Here is an 18,114-nt window from a genome sequence, read left to right on the forward strand (position 1 = left end):
GAAAGGGATATCATTGTATTTATTTTAAGTGTATTTTTCTTTGCTTAGTAACAGGAAATAAGCATAGATTATTAAGCACAGGCTAAAATATCAGCAACAGTGTTAAAATTATCTGCAAATGGATGTCCGAAAATAAAAACAGGTGAAACTCAATCATGAATTTTCTTAAAGCACTTCAGTAAAACAAATGTAATTTTAAAAGTGACAATACAATGTTAAGCAATTTTCAGAATGTTCACGTCTAGGATATGAAAGCAACCATAATGCTAATTTACAGTCACTTACTGAAGATTATGAATGATCAATAAATGAGTGACTAAGACCAATTATAGTGTGGCATGCATTTTTTCTTACCCTTCTAATCATCATATGATACTCAAGAAGCAGAAGGAAGTTCTTTTTTACGAAAAGAGCACCAAAAACCAACCTGCACAGAAAAAAAATACGTATATTAGACATGTATTTAATAAACTTTTTTATGTTTATCCTGAACATAAAAATAAGTCAATGAACAGAACAATTTAAATGTAACTTCAAAGCCATATCAATAGATACCACAAGCAAAATCTACTTAGCATATTATCAACATTGACCATTTGGATCTGACACCCACTTTTTAACCAGTCAACTAGCTAAGGGCGAAAAAATAACACTGAAGTAAACAGAAGTCCAACAGTGTTAAAACAGTCAATTCCACAATTCCTGAGTATCTGTCAGAGTCATGATCCCAGTTTGGAAACAAGATGCAGAAGCCACTGGAGACTACACAGTCTGTCTAGTACAGCGCCGATACGAGGTAAACACTCCTTGAATAACCAATGCCACAAAGGACCTTTATATAGCCTTTCATAATCTAGGAATGTTGGGAAGCTGATGGGCACTGCCTTTTTTTAAAGGCATAACACAGGCCACACGTTATTAATATTAATACAAGAAAAAGAATTTTGCCGCTATTTCTGTGTCAGCGAGCTTTCTGATGACAAAGCAAACAGGGCTGCACATTGACACATTTAAGCCAGAATGAACATTCCACGAATCTTTTTCGACACCTTAGCGTTTTACCACTGCGACTGTGTGGCAGAGAGCTAATGCACATTCTAAAACATCTAGGGATGATTTCAGCAGCGACCACAGGTCTGATTTCAAAGAGGAAGACATAAATGAGTGCCTTCAAGAGAGAAGGGTGCAACACTGTGCCGCTGTGTATTAGTAACTGATAGAATAGGGGCACTTCGCAGTTAAAAGAGAAAACTACGATAGATGAAGTAAAGGCTTGAGGTTATCCCCAGTAAGGCATTTACAGTCACGTTTGTCTCCAACTTCGTCACTATATACTATATGGAACAAATGTTTCCAGGGACAAATTTTGTAAAAGATACCAACTCTACACAAAAACGGCCATGAGCCTCTCCGGCTCTGGAGTAAACTAAATAAGAGACAACATCCTCAACAGTATCATACCTTTGCGAAATTTTTCTGAGTGAGAGTTTCGGGGGCGGGAGCGTGGACGGATTCGGGTGAGGATCCGTCAAAAAGAGAAGGGATGAAAAACATGTTCCCTTGGCCGGAAACGTCTCTAATGGCACAGGCCTAGAAATGGGATCGGCAGGAGTCCCCCAACCCCCAAAGTCCTCCTCGGCTGGACAGGACTCCTCAGGTAAGCGGACCGTCACCCAAGCCAAGGATGTCAACGACAAAACAAGGACCTACGACCTCCGCGCAGGCACCGGCTGACGCACGGCAGGATGCGCAGGGGACTCGCCCCGCAGGCCCCGGAGTCCCACCCCGACTCAGCCAAGGGGGTCGGGGATCCCCACAGCAGCAGGCGAGCAAACACTCACCTGTGGAGGCCGAGGCTCCTCGGAAACCGCCTACCGTCAGGTGGAGGAGCAGGGTGGAGCAGAAATCCAGGCGAGGAAGGAGGGTCCTGCACAGCCCCAACCACCCCGTTCTGTGCTCACCGGCCCAGCAGCGCCGGGTCCAATCGTCACCAGCCCCCTGGGAAGCGTCAGCTAAGCAAGAATTTGAAGGCAAACTCGCTAGAATCACTTCCGGCGCCGGGGGTGGCCTCGGCGCACGCGGGGGAGACGCCCCGGGAGCGAGGACGCGGGGCGGCGTGCGCGTGCCAGGCGTGGAATGGGCGGGGCCTACGGAGGCAACTTCCGGGCAGGAGCGCGCCTGCGGAGCGCGCATCGCCTCCTCCTGGAGGGTCGAGTCCGCAGTGGGGGTGTTAATGGTTTACGCAAGTGTTGAATACCACCACCTCACGTACTTTACTGTCTTTTTCAAAGTGCTCACTCTCCCCTGATTTTCACCACATTCCTCAGAAATTAGGAAGTCAGGGTTTTCTGTTTTACGGATGAGTGTCAAGGGTCAAACCATTTATGACAAATTCTGTTTTAGAACCAAATACTCAGAATTTGAGGCGCTTGTCAACGACATAACAAAGATAAAATAGGGAGTGGGTAAACGAAGATATTCAGACAAGCTGCTGATGGAATTTTACTCTCTTGACGGGTTCTTTTTTTTGTAAACGTTTTTATACAACAAGACAACAAATGTTGATAAAATTATGTCCCAGGGTTTACCGCGTACTCGACAGACCTGTGCTTCCTCCAATATCAGTCTCCATCCTGTACCTTCACCTACAGAAGGAATAAAGTCATTTCAGACAGGTTTTCCTTTAGGAGTGCATGGTAATTAAAATTTTAATTTTAAAACATCCCAGTAATTTAAAAGACTTAAAGGCAATTCAGTCTACAAATATACACTGAGCAACAAATATGTGCCAGGCACTGTTGTAGGCACTGGGTATACAGCAGTCAACAAAATACAACATTTTGTGGAGCTCAGTCTTGTAAAATTCTCAACCAAGTAGAAAAATAATAGTTCTGTTCTGGTGGGTCTCTATTGTAACAGAACACAGTACATTGTAACTAGTGTATCTTTTTGAAATATTAAACAGTTCAGGTAGGTACAGATGAGGGTATCAAGTAAATTAGTAACAATGGGGATGAAGATGATGAACTAGAAATATACAAGGTAAAATAACTGAATTTCACGATTGATTGCATGGGAGACGGTCAAAGTACAAAATGACCTCCTTAAATTGTTTTGCGAATTAGATTAAATGCTGATGCAAATTATACACTATATTAGTTAGGGTATAGGTTCAGCAGGAGTAACAAATGGACATATTGTGTTTGCTTGATCAGTCCAGGCTGGACAGACATCTCCACTTCACACAATCTTTCAGGTAACTAGGTTCTATTCATTTTGTTTATCTACTACCACTAGTGTTTTCCTAGTTTTCAATAGTCAACATGAAGTCACCACTCTGTTCTTGTTCCATCCTGTGGGAAAAAGGAAGAAGGGGAGGGGGGCAAGCGATATGAACTTTGTGTATGAAGTGGAATTTGCACATACCACGTCTAACGTTCATATGCCGATGGTCAAAATCTTGTCATGTGGCCACACCCTAGTACAAGGGACTATGAGAAACAGGGGCTCTAGCGGGGCAGTCAAAACGTGGTCAGGGGTGAGGGCTCTATTAGTGCAGGGAAGAATGAAAGAATGGATGTTAGGGAACAAGAGCAGTCAACCCCGCTCTGGGAGTTAAGGACTCATGAGAACCCCCTTTTCCACCAAATTTAACCGCTCTCCAGGGGAAACAACTCAAAGTCCTAACCAGGTTCTGAATCCAGTAAAATGTTCAGGATCTCTAGGTGACTGTAAGGAAGGCAGGAGAGAAGACTGGATACTAGGAAGGACTCTAACTGCTTATGTTTCAAACACAAATCACATAAGCAGAGACATTGTTTTGCTTGGGCATAACAAGGTATAGTTACAACTTTAAGCATGCTAAACTTGGGTCCCCACTATACTAAGGTGAGTCACAAAAATAATGCAATTTGCATCAGCTATACACAATGCTCACATGTAGACCAAATATAATTTTACAAGGGAGTGCAAACAAGAGGGTAAGAATGATGGTAATACTTGAAGATGGAAAAAGAAAAAACCCTAAATATTTGCTCCTCTGTGTAAAGTGAATTTAAGATATAACATCAACATATATATTTTATCTGGTAGGTAGTTCATATAATAAAGGATTATAAAAACAGATTAGCCAACAACTTCACATTTTAAAAACTGTAAACTGTACTCAAATAATACTAAATGCAGAGATTAATAATTAAAAAGGTTTAAATCTGGGTGGATCTAAACGAAGCCTTTAACATGGACTGTTTATTATACTTATGTTGCACAAAATGAAAACTTTACTGGGTTATACTAACGCTGTTCAGTTTGCCTTAATCCAACTAGGTATTCTTATTTGTTAAATATATTTTTTAATTCCAAGCATCAAATTTTCAATATTTTTCTGAGAATAAAAAGATTAAAATACATTTTTGAATAAAAATATCAACATACTTTAGTGGCTTAAGAGTCAGCTTTCCACACATAATTGAAAGATTTGAATTTTGCTTTTTTATTATCCCAGAAAATGTTACACTAGATAAAATGATTGGGAAAATACAAATAGATTCATTAAAAATACAGGCTGATTATTCATATTTACTACATTCAAACATATGCGAAACAATTTAGTTATATTGCAAAGCTGTAATTCTTTTTCCTAACAAAGCATTACTTTATAAAATTGTAGTGTTGTATTGATTAAATTTTAATACAAAATACTTATTTACACAATACAAAAGTAAACTGTTGTATAGTGCCTTCCACAAAGGGATATATTAAGGCGCTTTACAAATATAACAATATGTTGACCCAAATTACTTTTTGTTTTAGATTAAAACAAACAGGCTATTGTTTCATTTTAAATACCAAAGGGATTTTTATTTTTGTTTATTAAAGAAAATTTCTAAAGTACCTTAGGTAACAGCAGCAGCAATATCTAAAAATCCTCCCACTGTATTTTCTAATTTCTAAGATATTATTAAGTCAGAATAAACATTTCCACTCACAGTTTTGCACTTTGCAACAGCAGAAGGTAATCACTTTTTTAAAAAGTCAATTTCAAAGTGACTTCTTAGTCATACATTCTAGTTTCTATTACAAATAAGGTAGAAAAGATACAGCAATAGGTCCTGCCTTAGGGTGTCACTGAACAATACATAACAGTATCTACAATTACATAATTATAGAACACATTTTATAAATACTATTGATATTGCATAAAAGGGGTAAGTATAACAAAGACAGTTTTTAATGAATGGGAAATATTTTTAAAAGAAAACATGTATAACCACTGTTTTCCTTCCATTTCAATTGAAAGTGTATCAATTTTTGATGTTGTTCTTATCTTTTTGGTCAGGAAGCACCAGATTCTGTCCTGGAAGAACTGGATATAGTTTGGGAGTAAGATAGCTACAAACTATTAAAACTACAGATACTCAAGGCTTGTACACAGCCACAGATAAAAACAAAAAGCTTATACTGTCAGAGGAAATTTCACAAGAATACAAAATTTGTAGTGTCTGTTACATTTGAGAAATAAGGGCAACAAGATTATGTGAGGAGGGAAGGGGAGTAGACATAAATTTAGTTTTCCTATAACATAAATGTAAGAGTTGGTTTTGTATTGTATTCACCAAAGTGCAGAAATAAAACAACTAAATGGAAATTTAAATGTGACTCAGAAAGCCCACGAGCAAGAGGGATGTCTTGAAAATTTTGAGTACCAAGCTAAAAATTCTCGAACTAATTTGTTTTGCATAGAATTTTATAGAACTAATCAAATGTTCCATGAAGACTGCCATCTCATAGAGCATTTTCTTACAGTTCTCTGATTAGAAGTCATTCAGAAATATTTCTTCATTAAGCCAAACATGTCAGTACCCCCCAAAAGGGTATGTTTAAAATGTCTTAGTGCTGTACCAGCAAGAGAAGCATTCACAGGGATATCTTATCACATGGTACAGGCCTTTCCCATGACAAATTATCAGTTTATACAAGATGTGTTAATATGAACGCTGAGCAGTAAATTTACAGCAACGTTCTTAGTTTAATATTATCAGTGTATTTATAGGACAGAATCAAGAGTTTATGGTAGGTTTCAACATATCCAGAACCCCTGAAACTGCACACATTTTATGTGTAAGTGTTGATGTCCATTTTTCTGGGAAGATTGTCCACAGCTTTCATCAGATTTCCAAAAGGACCAATGATCTCCAAAGACGCCCCCACCTCATTTACACAGTGGGTTATGCCATGGTTTATATGTTGTGCTCTGAGAGGGCCACCTATAGAAAGGTGAGAACCGTGAGCTAATAAATCTTCTTTGCACCCCCAATACAACCGGAACACCTTTGACTTAATTTTACTTACATATATGATTTCCATTAACTTTCATATAAAGAAAGCCAAGTCTGAAAATCACTAAAATTATGCCTGTTATCCCACATATTGCTTTGATAAAATTCCTTATCAGTGGAGCTTAACAGTAAGAAGATACACATTTTAGTAATGTAATAGCACACTTTCCCCATCCTAAAAAATACAATACCGTATTTTGCCATGGATAATGCACACTTTTTTGTCCAATTTTTTGAGGGAAAAATAAGGATGCACACTATAAATAGGTACAAAGATTACATGCCATGGGTGTAATAATCCCATGTATAATGCACACAAAACGTGGGTGTGCATTACACATGGAGCATATTGTACACAGCAAAATATGGGTAAATATATTTTGGTAAAAGGCGAGATTTATACGATCTGAAGAGAAACTGAAGTATAAGGTAAGTGTATTTTGGTATGAGACCGTAAGTCTTCTTGAAACCTAAGCCTATAATAGGAATCCTGCAAAACATATTTAACCTGAAGTTAGGAGGACTTGAATTTTGAGTAGGTCCACTATGTAACTTTCCCTAATTACTAGTGGACACCTTAATTAAGAGTTAAATTATAATTAATTTTCTCACCAATCTACCCACAGGTAAAATATTGCCAAATAGCCATTTTCCTTTACAATAAACAATCCATGTATGTAGCACTGTTCTGAAAGAGGAAAGCTGTAACATTACTAATGACAAAATCAAAAATGTCACAATATAGAAAAAGTACTATTCTAGTGAGTACCCACAAAGAATTTCTAATCAAAGTATCATGCGAAACTGAAAACAATCTCTCTGCTTAGGACGGCGGAAACCATTTTGTAAATTTTGAAGTGAAAATATGGACAATCTTAGCTTTTAGTATAAAAATTTTTGATTCATGGCAGGTATGTTCCCCTTTAATATAGAAGCAGCACAAACAGCAAATGGTGGAAGGTTTTAGTAAATAGATGCAAATAGACATGTAGTTGGTAAGATGAAAAGAAGAGCCCTTATGCTTGATGTAAATATATATCCGCAAATACAGTCATTCTCCTCCAGCGAAGTATCAATGTCTTTCCCAAGATAACTATGGATAGACTGCAGAAAAATAGGCTGTTAGTGGTTTTAATTTCAATAGCAAACTAATTTCTGAATATAAAGAAGAAAGGAGGCCTAAAAAGTCTTCTCAGAGTAGCAATCTAACATCTACAGGAATCTCCAAAACAAGTATCAAAAAGAAATAAATTCAAGGACTGGGATTCTGTGAAATACCGTTCTGACTGTAATCATGTATAACACATCAACCCAAATAATAAAAATTTCATATAATTCAAAAAAACACAAAAATCCCCACATGGAAGCAGCATTAAAAATATCAATATGGAAAGAAAAATGGTAGTGCTTTGCTTCTTTTAATGCCAGTAATTCTTGAGAAACAAATGTTAGATTAAATATTCCACAGAGGGAAAAGAATAGTTTATCTATTTTTTTCCCCTCTGATGAATATACTGTTTCAACCCTGTCAACCCTGTATTTCTTAGTTTCAAGACGTGAATTATACATAATATCAGCCTAGGAAAACTCACCACCATGATGGCTTAATTTTTATAGCTTATTTTGTACCAAAAACAAGGCTATGGGAGGGGGAAAAAGCTTTGTAAATGTGGGGTATATTTCATTTTTGGTTAAAGCAAAATAAAACTAAAACTGTCTTTCAAAAATTTTCAAAACTCTTGTCTTTTAAAATATTTAGTATATGTACAAATAGATACCAGGCTTCTCCTTTTAAACAAAGCGCACTATTTTTTATTTTCAGTACTTTAAGTACCAAGAACTGACTATAATATTCAGTTCATAATTTACTTTATAACAATTTTTTTTCTAAATTACTGATCATAAAGGCTGGAATAAATTAACATTTTCAAAGTATTCCCCATAATTTAGGAATATAAAATATTGTGCACAGAGCACACACACACAGCTCTGTCACATTTGCATAATTTTACCCTCAGAGCCTCAAAAACCCCTGCATTTCAGGCCTTTTTGAAAATCCTCATTACAATTATGTCATGGTATATTAAACATACACTAGGTCACGATTTTTGACCTCTGAGCCTGTGTGCTGATCATCTTCATCTGACTGGTGCTCTGAGACTTGTGAATGAATATATTCATATTCAATAGGTTTTGGATAATTATATGGGTAGCCATTATCATCAAAAAATCTCCTAAAGGTAAATTCATAGAAAGCATGTTCAGGGTGCTTTCCATTTTTATACCATCCGTTGAGAGTGTCATTTACATTTTCTTCCTCATTATCATCACTCCATAACTTATCAGGATCAACGGGATCAAAATTTGATGTATCTGTTGGATGTGTGATTTTAGGAATGTATGAAGCAGGTTGTTGTCTCAGGTCACTGGAGAAATCAATTGTTTTAAAAAATGGATGAGCTTTTATTTCATCAGCACCATTCTTGCCTAAGCGATCTTCTGGTCCTCGGCAAAGTTTAATGATAAGATCAGAGGCTTCAGGACTCAGTTTAGCTTGCGGTGGAATGTGAAGAGATGTTTGCCAGTTAATAACCTTTAAAGAAGAATTTTATAAATTAGGAGGGAATAAGTAAGAAAACCGAAATTTTCTCCAAGTTTTATACCAGAAAGTCTTACTGGACTATTTGTAAATTTTAAAAATAAACTGCATGGTATATCACCTTCCTTGCCTTTAATAATGAATTATTGGTGGAAAATAACCTTTCCACTCATCCCCTCTTCTTCAGGCAACTTATAGTTATACTAGAAGACTCACTATAAGTTTCAGTGCTGCTTGTAGAAATGACTATTTCTACTATGTCTCTCCTGTTCTATGTATTTACTTTTTCATAATGTCTCTAATGTTTTGTGAGACCTATTTATGTCTGTGCCCTTCTACTACAGTATAAAATTCCATAAGGCACTATAGCCAAAGACATTGAAATTGAGAATAGGCTGACAGTGACCAAAGTGGAGAGGGGATAATGGGAGAAAAGGGTGAAGGGTTTACAGCAACAATTATAAAGGACATATGGACAATAACAAGGGGGAGGTGGAAACAGGGGAGGGAGGTGGGAAGGGCTGGGGTGGTGGAGGGAAAAGGCAGAAAACTGTACTTGAACAACAATAAAAAAAAGGTAAAAAAGTAAAAAAAATAAAATAACATTCTTTAAGGCTATAGACCATGTTTTGTCTTTGTATTTTGCCTACTGCTTGGCAAATTGCCTGGCATATAATAGATGTTCAGTAAATATTTATTATGGTTTTGAATAAACCAGAATGAGGGAGAGAGGGGAGGAGGAAGGGAAGGAGGACAAGAAGAAGGAAAGAAAAGTAATAAACGGTCAATAAATATTTGTTAAAGAAATGAACCACATTCCTCCTTATTCACATAGGATCTTACCAGCTACAGTAGAGGCAAGAAAAATAAACCCCCCCTTTTAGTATCTGTTCATCTTAAAGTTTTCTCCCAGGTTAGAAAAAGGAGATTCCTCAACTAATGTCTTTGAATTTTTTGTAAAAAAATAATACAGTTGTAGTTATTTATTCCTTGCTCCATCATCTACTTCAAAGAGAGAAAATTAATATATACAAGCAGCTAGACAAATTCTTTCCTTTCAAGTTACATTCAGAATTTTTTAGTTTCAGGTAAAAATAAAAAAAGACTAGGCATAACAAATAAAAAAGATTCAGTTAATTCAAAGATGAGTCAATAGAAATTAATGTAAACTGAAGCACAGAGAGAAAAAATGGAAAAAAATAAAGCATGAGACATGTAAGACAGTATCAAATGTCTACCATATGTGTATATACTAAACTAATTAGAGTCCCAGAAGGAGAGATGAAAGCAGAAGACATCTTTGAAGAGTAATGACAAGGAATTTTCCAAACTTGATGAAGGTCATCAACCTACAATTCAAGAAGCTTTATGAACCTCAATCAAGACAGATAAAACTTCACATGGGCACATAATGGTGAACTGCAGAAAATCAAGGTTAAAAAAGTCCTAAAAGCAACCAGACAGAGAGGGAGGTTCCAGTTCTGAGTAAAATGTAATAGGTGTACTCCATCCTGTATTTCCTACTGAATGCAGCTATACAACCTGGACAGAATGCGCTAGGCAGCTACTTGAGGACCCTGAAAAGTAAACAGTAAGAGGCAGACTGTGGAAGAATTTGAAGCACCAATGAAATGGTGGTGTGTTTACCATTTTTTCCATCTAGAATCCCTAGTCTAGACTCAAGGCAGCCCAAACCCTGAAGACATATAATACAGAGTGAGCTCTAGGAAAAGTTCTTTTAGTTTAGGCTCAGGGATTGGGAAAGAGGTTTCCTGACCACAAAAGAAGTACAAAAAGGCCACCTGAAACTATGAGAGAAGGGACCCTTCCTCGTCAATTGGATATTAAATCCTATGATCCCAAGAGGACAGATCAAATCCCTGTCACTTTTTCTGTGTGCTCTCGCTACCTTGTCCTGGATGCAGGCACAACCATGAGAGGTGTGTGTGGCAGAGTAGAATAAATAAAGCCGAACTTTCCAGTCAAGGAACTGAAAAGGGAAGCCTTAAGGAACTGGAAAGTACCAGGGACATGGCAGGAGGAGGAGACTGTATAGTTATTTACAAACTGCTGGGCTCACCTCCCAACTGTACTTACATGGATCTAATCCTGAAGAACACTTCAAAGACTTTGATAACAGAACTAGGGAAAAGACCACAGCCAGAGAAATCTGCCTAACAATGGAAAGGCTTTCACAACGAAAATGACGTTGAAGTCACAGCCACAGAAGGTTAGAACTTGTGACTGAATCCAATCAGGTTTAATGGCTACCAAAACAGTATCAACATTCTCCGTAACATCTGAACATGACTCAGAGTCTCATAATATTCAAAATGTCCAGGATATAATCCAAAGTTACTTGGCACACAAGAACCACGAAAATTTCAACTCACATAGAAAAAGAAAATCAATAGACGTCAGTGTTGGATGACAAAGATTTTAGAATTATCTGACAAAAACTTTAAAGTAACCATTACTAAAATATTCTAAATAAAGATGAATACTCTTAAAATAAAATGAAGACAAAGTCTCAGGAAAAGAAACTGAAGATATGAAGAGGTACCAAATGTAAATTTTAGAACCGAAAAACACTACAACCGAAGTAAAAAACTCAGTGGATGGGCTCAATAGAATGGAGATGTCAGAGGAAAATGAAGTTAAAGCTAGATTGAAAGAAATTCTGTAATCAGAACAGAGGGGAAAAAGTTTAAAAATATAGCGCTCAGCCTGGCTGGTGTGGCTCAGTGGATTGAATGTCGGCCTGTGACCCAAAGGGTGATGGGTTTGGTTCCCAGTCAGGGCACATGCCTGGGTTGTGGGCCAGGTCCCCAGTAGGGAGTGCTTGGGAGCAACCACACCTTGGTTTCTCTCCCTCTCCTTCTTCCTCCCTTCCTCTCTCTCTAAAAATAAATAAAACCTTTAAAATAGCCATAAGTAATCTGTGGGGCTATACCAAAAGGTCTAACATTGGTGTTTAATTAAGAGTTCCAAGGGGATAAAGTGTGTGATACAGAAAAAATGTCTGAAAAAATGATAGCTGACAATTCCCCAAATTTGACAACAGACAAACCTATAAATTCAAGAAGCTCAGTGAACACCAAACAGGGTAAACTCTAAGAAATCCATGCCCAGACATTCCATAATTACAACACTGAGAGAAGCCAGTGAAAAGTAATGCGTTACTTAAGGGAACAACAATTGAATGTCTATAGATTTCTCATCAGAAACTCCAGAGGACAAAAAGAAGTGAATATTTAATTTTTTTTTTAATCCTCACCTGAGGACATTTTTTTTCATTGCTTTGAGAGGGAGAGAGAGGAAGGGAGGGAGGGAGAGATAGAGAAACATTTATCGGTTGTTTTCTCCTATGCGCCCTTACTGGGAATCAAACCCACAACCCAGGCATTTGTCCTGACTGGGAATCGAATCCACAACCTCTCCGTCCATGGGACGATGTTCCAAACAACTAAGCCACGCCGGCCAGGGCAGGAAGCTGATATTTTAAAGGGCTGCTACAACTGAAGCCCAGAATTCCATACCAATGCCTTTTCACTGTGTTGACTGTGTCTTTGGCAGACTGAACATTTTTACTTTTGATAAAGTCCAATTTCTCGACTTTTTCCTTTATAGATCATGTTTTTGGTGTCATTTCTAAAAGCTCTTCACCTAACCTCAGGCCATAAAGATTTTCTCTTCTACTTTCTTCCAGAAGTATTATAGCTTTGTTTTATTTCTAGAGCTATTTTGAGTTAATTTTTATTTAAGGTGTGACATTTACATCGATGTGCAGTATTTTTTGTATATGGATAACCAATTTTTCCAACACTATTTGTTGAGATACTATCCTTTCCCCATTTGCACCTCTGTCAAAGATAAAATGGCTGTATTTGTGTGGTCCTATTTCTCCATTCTCTACCATATATGTTCCACTGATCCATGTGCATACTCTTTTGCCAATATTATACTGTCTTTATTATTATAATTTCGTTATGAGCCCGAAAATCAAGTAGTTGATTCCTCTTTGTCCTTTTTAGATTTTATTTATTTTTAGCGAGAGCGGTAGGGAGGGAGAGAGGGAGAGAAACATCAGAGTGTGGTTCCCTCTCATGCACTCCCTACCAGGGACCTGGCCCGCAACCCAGGCCTGTGCCCTGACTGGGAATCGAACCAGCAACCCGTTGGTTTGCAGGCCCATGCTCAATCCATTGAGCTACACCAGCCAGAGCTGTCCTTTTTAAAACTGTTTTCTTTCTTCCAATTCCTTTGTCCACCCATAGAAATTTTAGAATAGGTTGATCTATATCTAAAAAAATTCCTGCTGGAAATTTTCCTTGAAATTGAGTTAAATATACAAATTTTAGGATGAGAATCAATAGCTTTACCATGTTGAGTCTTTCAACCCATCAACACAGTATGTATCTCCATTTCTTAAGACCTTCCTTGGTTTCACTCATCAATTTGTAGCTTTTCACACACAGATTTTGTTCATGGTCTATTAGATATATACCTAAGTATTGCATTTTGGGGAAGCTATTGTAAATGTTGTTTTAAAATTTCAGGTTCTGGTTGTTCACTGCTTTAATACGGAAAAACAGTAGATTTTATGTATTACCCTTATATCCTACAATCGTGCCAAACTCATTACTTCTTTGATTCCTTGGGATTCTCTAAGTAGAAAATTGTGTCATCTGTTGAATGTGGGAAGTTTTTATTTTCTTCTAATCTACATGCCTTTTATGTCTTTTGTTGCTGTATTGTACTGGCTAAGACTTCCAGAACAGTGCCGAATAAGACTGGTGAGTACAGACATCCTTGTTTTCTTAATTTTAGGGAGGAAGCATTCAATTTTCCACAGATATACACACACTTACTTATATACATACATATTAAAATTAAAGTGAAATAAAGACACTTTTAGACAATCAAATGTGGCACACACCTGAGAGAATGCATTACCAGTAGATCTGTATTTAAGAAATTTTAAAGGAATTTTTAAGATAATATATTAAACTCGATGACAGAAGTAGTTACTAGTTGGTGAGGATCATTACAGAACAGATGATACCTCAAGACACTCACAAAGAATGATTAAAACAATCAGGAAAAAAAACCAACAAGAAAACACGATCAGGAGTGACTCAGGCTTCAGAAAGAGGGGAGAATTGTGGAAGATGGGAGAGAAAGGACATTTCAAAGGTAAGGGTGTGAACAAAGATACAGAGAACATATTTGGACTTTAACCCATTAACAAGGGAACCACTAAAGGATTTTTAATGGGACATTTTATGGTAAAAATTATGGGCAGCTTTTCATTTAAGTGCCAGAGGTAACTTCAAGTATAGGTACAGTAGTCCGTCCCCTGTTATTTGTGGCAGATATGTTCCAAGACCCCCAGTAGGTGCTTGAAACCACACAGTACTGAACCCTATATATACTATGTTTTTCCCTATACATACATATATTTCAGTTAAAGGAAGCACTTTATGGTTTCTCTTTGGCATATCTGAATTGCCAGTATCACTAGTCTTGCACTTGGGGGCCATTATTAAGCAAAATAAGGGATATATGAATGCAAACACTGAGATACCACTGTTGGTCTGATAACTGAAAAGGCTGCCAAGCAACTAACAGGTGGGTAGTATATATAGCATGGATACACTAGACAAAGGGATAGTTCATATCCCAGGTAGGATGGAACAGGACAGCACAGGATTTCATCATGCTCCTTGGAATGGAGCACAATTTAATACTTATCCATTGTTCATTTCTGAAATTTTCCACTTAATATATTCAGACTGCAGTTGACCACGGGTAACTTAAAGCACAGAAAGTACAACAGCAATAAAGAGGGTCAACTGTATAGGCTATACTTTGAGGCCAAAATGTGCATGGAAGGAAACAAAGCCAGGAGCCAACAGGTGACAAAGAGTAAATTAAATAAATCTGCAAAAGATACTAAAGATTTGTATGAGAATGAAATATGAGAAAAGTTTTTATGAGTGTGGGAGAATACAGGAGTGATATTGGGATGATGGAGATTAGAATTCACGCATGGAATCTTAGTGGTTTCCTATATCCTTACAAGTTCATTCCTCAATTCAAGAATAAGATGTTCTATGTAAAGGGACTGATAACCACCTACAGTGTGAAGGAATTTGTGACAACTCTTTTGGCATGGATTTTATACTTTACCTTCATTTGTGTTTCTAATGGAGTTTGTGCCAAGAAAGGAGGCTGTCCCACCAACATTTCAAAAAGAATTACACCAACACTCCACCAGTCACATAACTGTGTATATCCTAAAATAAGATACCAAAGTTATTTATAAGCACTTTTTAAAAAGTGTCCAGAATATGATCAAAATTAATATTAAATCACCAATTTATACTGTAAAATTAACACTTTTATTATAAACCCAAAGAATAAGCTACATTCTAATTAAGTTTCAGCTAGAGATTATTTATAAAACAGATGTTTTTACCTGTGCGTAACAACACTTCAGGGGCGATATAATTGGGAGTCCCAACCAAAGAATGTGCTAGACATCGCTGGTGCTGGCGTGCAGCTCTCCGCTCTAGTGGCTTCAGTCTATCTCCACATCGACAGTTAGAGGGGTCACCCCATTCGTTACTGAAATCCATGCTATCTTGACGTGCATGGTCACCTGTAAAGTAAAATAAAGAAAAAAGAAATAAAAGCAGCAAGAGTAAACCTCGAGTTTATTTAATTTTTTGACATCATGGTTTACACTTAACAGCACTCTCCCCTTATGACAAGCTAAGATACAGTGTATATACCAAATCATTGATGGTGTTTATTAATGACTGGAGCCTGTTATCTGAGATACCAATAGGACAAGTTTTACACTAAGAAAAATTAGCCGAAGATTTAGTAATGTAGTCAGTATTAAATGATGATACAGACAGGAGAAGATAGAATTAAGAATCAGACTGCTCCCCGTTACTACTCTGGATCAGTGTTTCATTCATTCAACAAGTGTCAATGATAAATAAGAAAGAGAGGGTTCTTCTCTCAGGCAGCTTCTCTGTAGGGAAGAAACACAACAAATAAATACATACATAAGAAACACAGTGATGTATCCCATGTTGAGAATGACTTGGGGTGATGTGACAAATTGAGGTGGCACTTGTGAAAAAACAAATGGGAATCAACCATTTGAAAACCAGGGCAAGGCATATGTGTCTAAGACTTCTGGCCAAGATGGAGGCGTAGGTAGATATGCTTTGCTTCCTCACACAACCAAAAGAAGGACGGTGACCAATTTAAAAATGAAAACCAACCAGATTCCACAAAATTGAACTGTATGGAAATCTGACAACCAAGTAGTTAAAGAAGAAACATTCATCCAGACCAGTAGGAGGGGCAGAGATGGGCAGCCAGGGCAGAGAAGATGTGAGGCAAAGCAGTGGCTAGAGGACCTGGGGGTCCTACATTCACATGCGGGTAAACTGGGAGGAACAACTGGGGAGCAAGACAGACCACACAACCCAGGGTTCCAGCACAGAGAAACAAAGCCTCTAAACCCCTGGCTGTAAAAACCTGTGGGGGTTGCAGCAGCAGGAGAAACTGCCAATCTCACAGGAAAGTGAGTTAAAGCAACTCACAGGGTCCTACAATGTACACAAACCTACCCACCCGAGAATCAGCACCAGAAGGGCCCAATTTGCTTGTGGATAGCAGGGGAAGCGACTGAAAGCCAGCCTAGAGACAAGCAAGCTGCACTGTTGCCTCTCTGACCACTCCCCCACATACAACACCATGACCTAGCCACGTGGGTTGCCCCACCCTGGTGAATACCTAAGGCTCTGCCCCTGACAACTTAACAGGTAAGAGGAAACAAATAAATATGACCCAAATGAAAGGACAGATCAAAACTCCAGAAAAACAACTAAGCAACGAGGAGATAGCCACCCTATCAGATGCAGAGTTCAAAACACTCGTAATCAGGATGCTCACAAATTGGTTGAGTATGGTGCCAAAATAGAGGAAAAAGTGAAGTCCATGCAAAGTAAAATAAAAAAAAATTATACAGAGAACCAATAGTGAAGGGAAGGGAACCAGGACTCAGATCAATGATTTGGAACAAAAGAAAGAAGTATTCAACCAGAAAAGAATGAAGAAACAAGAATCAAAAAAATCAAGAAAGGCTTAGGAAGCTCTGGGACAACTTTAAACATTCCAACATCTGAATCATAGGGGTGCCAGAAGAAGAGGAAGAGCAAGAAACTGAAAATTTATTTGAAAAAATAATGAAGGAAAACTTCTCCAATCTGGCAAAGAAAATAGACACATAAGTCCAGGAAGCTCAGAGAGTCCCAAAGAAGTTGGACCCAAGGAGGAACACACCAAGATACATCATAATTAAATTACCCAAGATCAAAGATAAGGAGAGAATCTTAAAAGCAGCAAGAGAAAAGGAGACAGTTACCTACCAAGGAGTTCCCATAAGACTGTCAGCTGATTTCTCAAAAGAAGACATTACAGGCAAGAAGGGGCTGGAAAGAAGTATTCAAAGTCATGAAAGGCAAGGACCTACATCCAAGATTACTCTATGCAGCAAAGCTTTCATTTAGAATGGAAGGGCAGATAAAGTGCTTCCAAGATAAGGTCAAGTTAAAAGAGTTCCTCGTCACCAAGCCCTTATTATGTGAGAAGTTAAAGAGACTATGAACAGTAAAATGACAACAAACTCACAACTATCAACAACTGAACCTAAAAAACAAAAACAAACTAAGCAAACAACTAGAACAGGAACAGAATCACAGAAATGGAGATCACATGGAGGGTTATTATTAGGCAGGAGGTGGGGAGAGAATGGGGAAGAAAGGCACAGGGAATAAGCAGCATACCTGGTAGGTACAAAATACACAGGGGGAGGTTAAAAATAGTATAGGAAGTAGAGGAGCCAAAGAACTTACATGTACGACTCGTGGACACGAACTAAGGCAGGGGCGGGAAATGCTGGGAGGAGGGGAAGTGGAGGGTAAAGGCAGATAAAGGAGAGAAAAAAATGGGACAACTGTAATGGCACAATCAATAAAATACACACACACACACACACAACAACAACAACAACAAAACCCAGGGCAAGGCATTTTATACAGAAACAACAATAACAGAAATAATGATTAGAAAACAGGAGAATGGTAGGAAATT

The 18,114-nt window shown here is 37.7% G+C and overlaps 2 protein-coding genes across 4 annotated transcripts in view; both read right to left on the minus strand.

Moving 5' to 3' along the window:
• KATNA1 (katanin catalytic subunit A1) overlaps positions 1 to 2,090 on the minus strand; it is a 30,480-nt gene extending 28,390 nt beyond the window's left edge. The window contains exons 1-2 of the mRNA XM_045188895.3: positions 1,842 to 2,090; positions 355 to 427 (exon numbers count right to left, since the gene is read on the minus strand). The gene's annotated coding sequence lies outside the window, so the exon portion shown is untranslated. The remainder of the gene's footprint in view (positions 1 to 354; positions 428 to 1,841) is intronic.
• A 2,378-nt stretch (positions 2,091 to 4,468) lies between these two features.
• The window catches only part of LATS1 (large tumor suppressor kinase 1), a 39,994-nt gene continuing 26,348 nt past the window's right edge, over positions 4,469 to 18,114 (minus strand). For all 3 annotated transcript variants that reach the window (XM_024551958.3, XM_053913820.1, XM_053913821.1), the window contains 3 exons: positions 15,419 to 15,601; positions 15,130 to 15,236; positions 4,469 to 8,931 (listed from right to left, as the gene is read on the minus strand). In XM_024551958.3, coding sequence (XP_024407726.1) covers positions 8,422 to 8,931; positions 15,130 to 15,236; positions 15,419 to 15,601 — 800 coding nt within the window. In that variant the 3' untranslated portion in view covers positions 4,469 to 8,421. The remainder of the gene's footprint in view (positions 8,932 to 15,129; positions 15,237 to 15,418; positions 15,602 to 18,114) is intronic.

The sequence above is a fragment of the Desmodus rotundus genome, chromosome 11, assembly GCF_022682495.2.
Source record: "Desmodus rotundus isolate HL8 chromosome 11, HLdesRot8A.1, whole genome shotgun sequence".
NCBI lineage: Eukaryota > Metazoa > Chordata > Mammalia > Chiroptera > Phyllostomidae > Desmodus > Desmodus rotundus.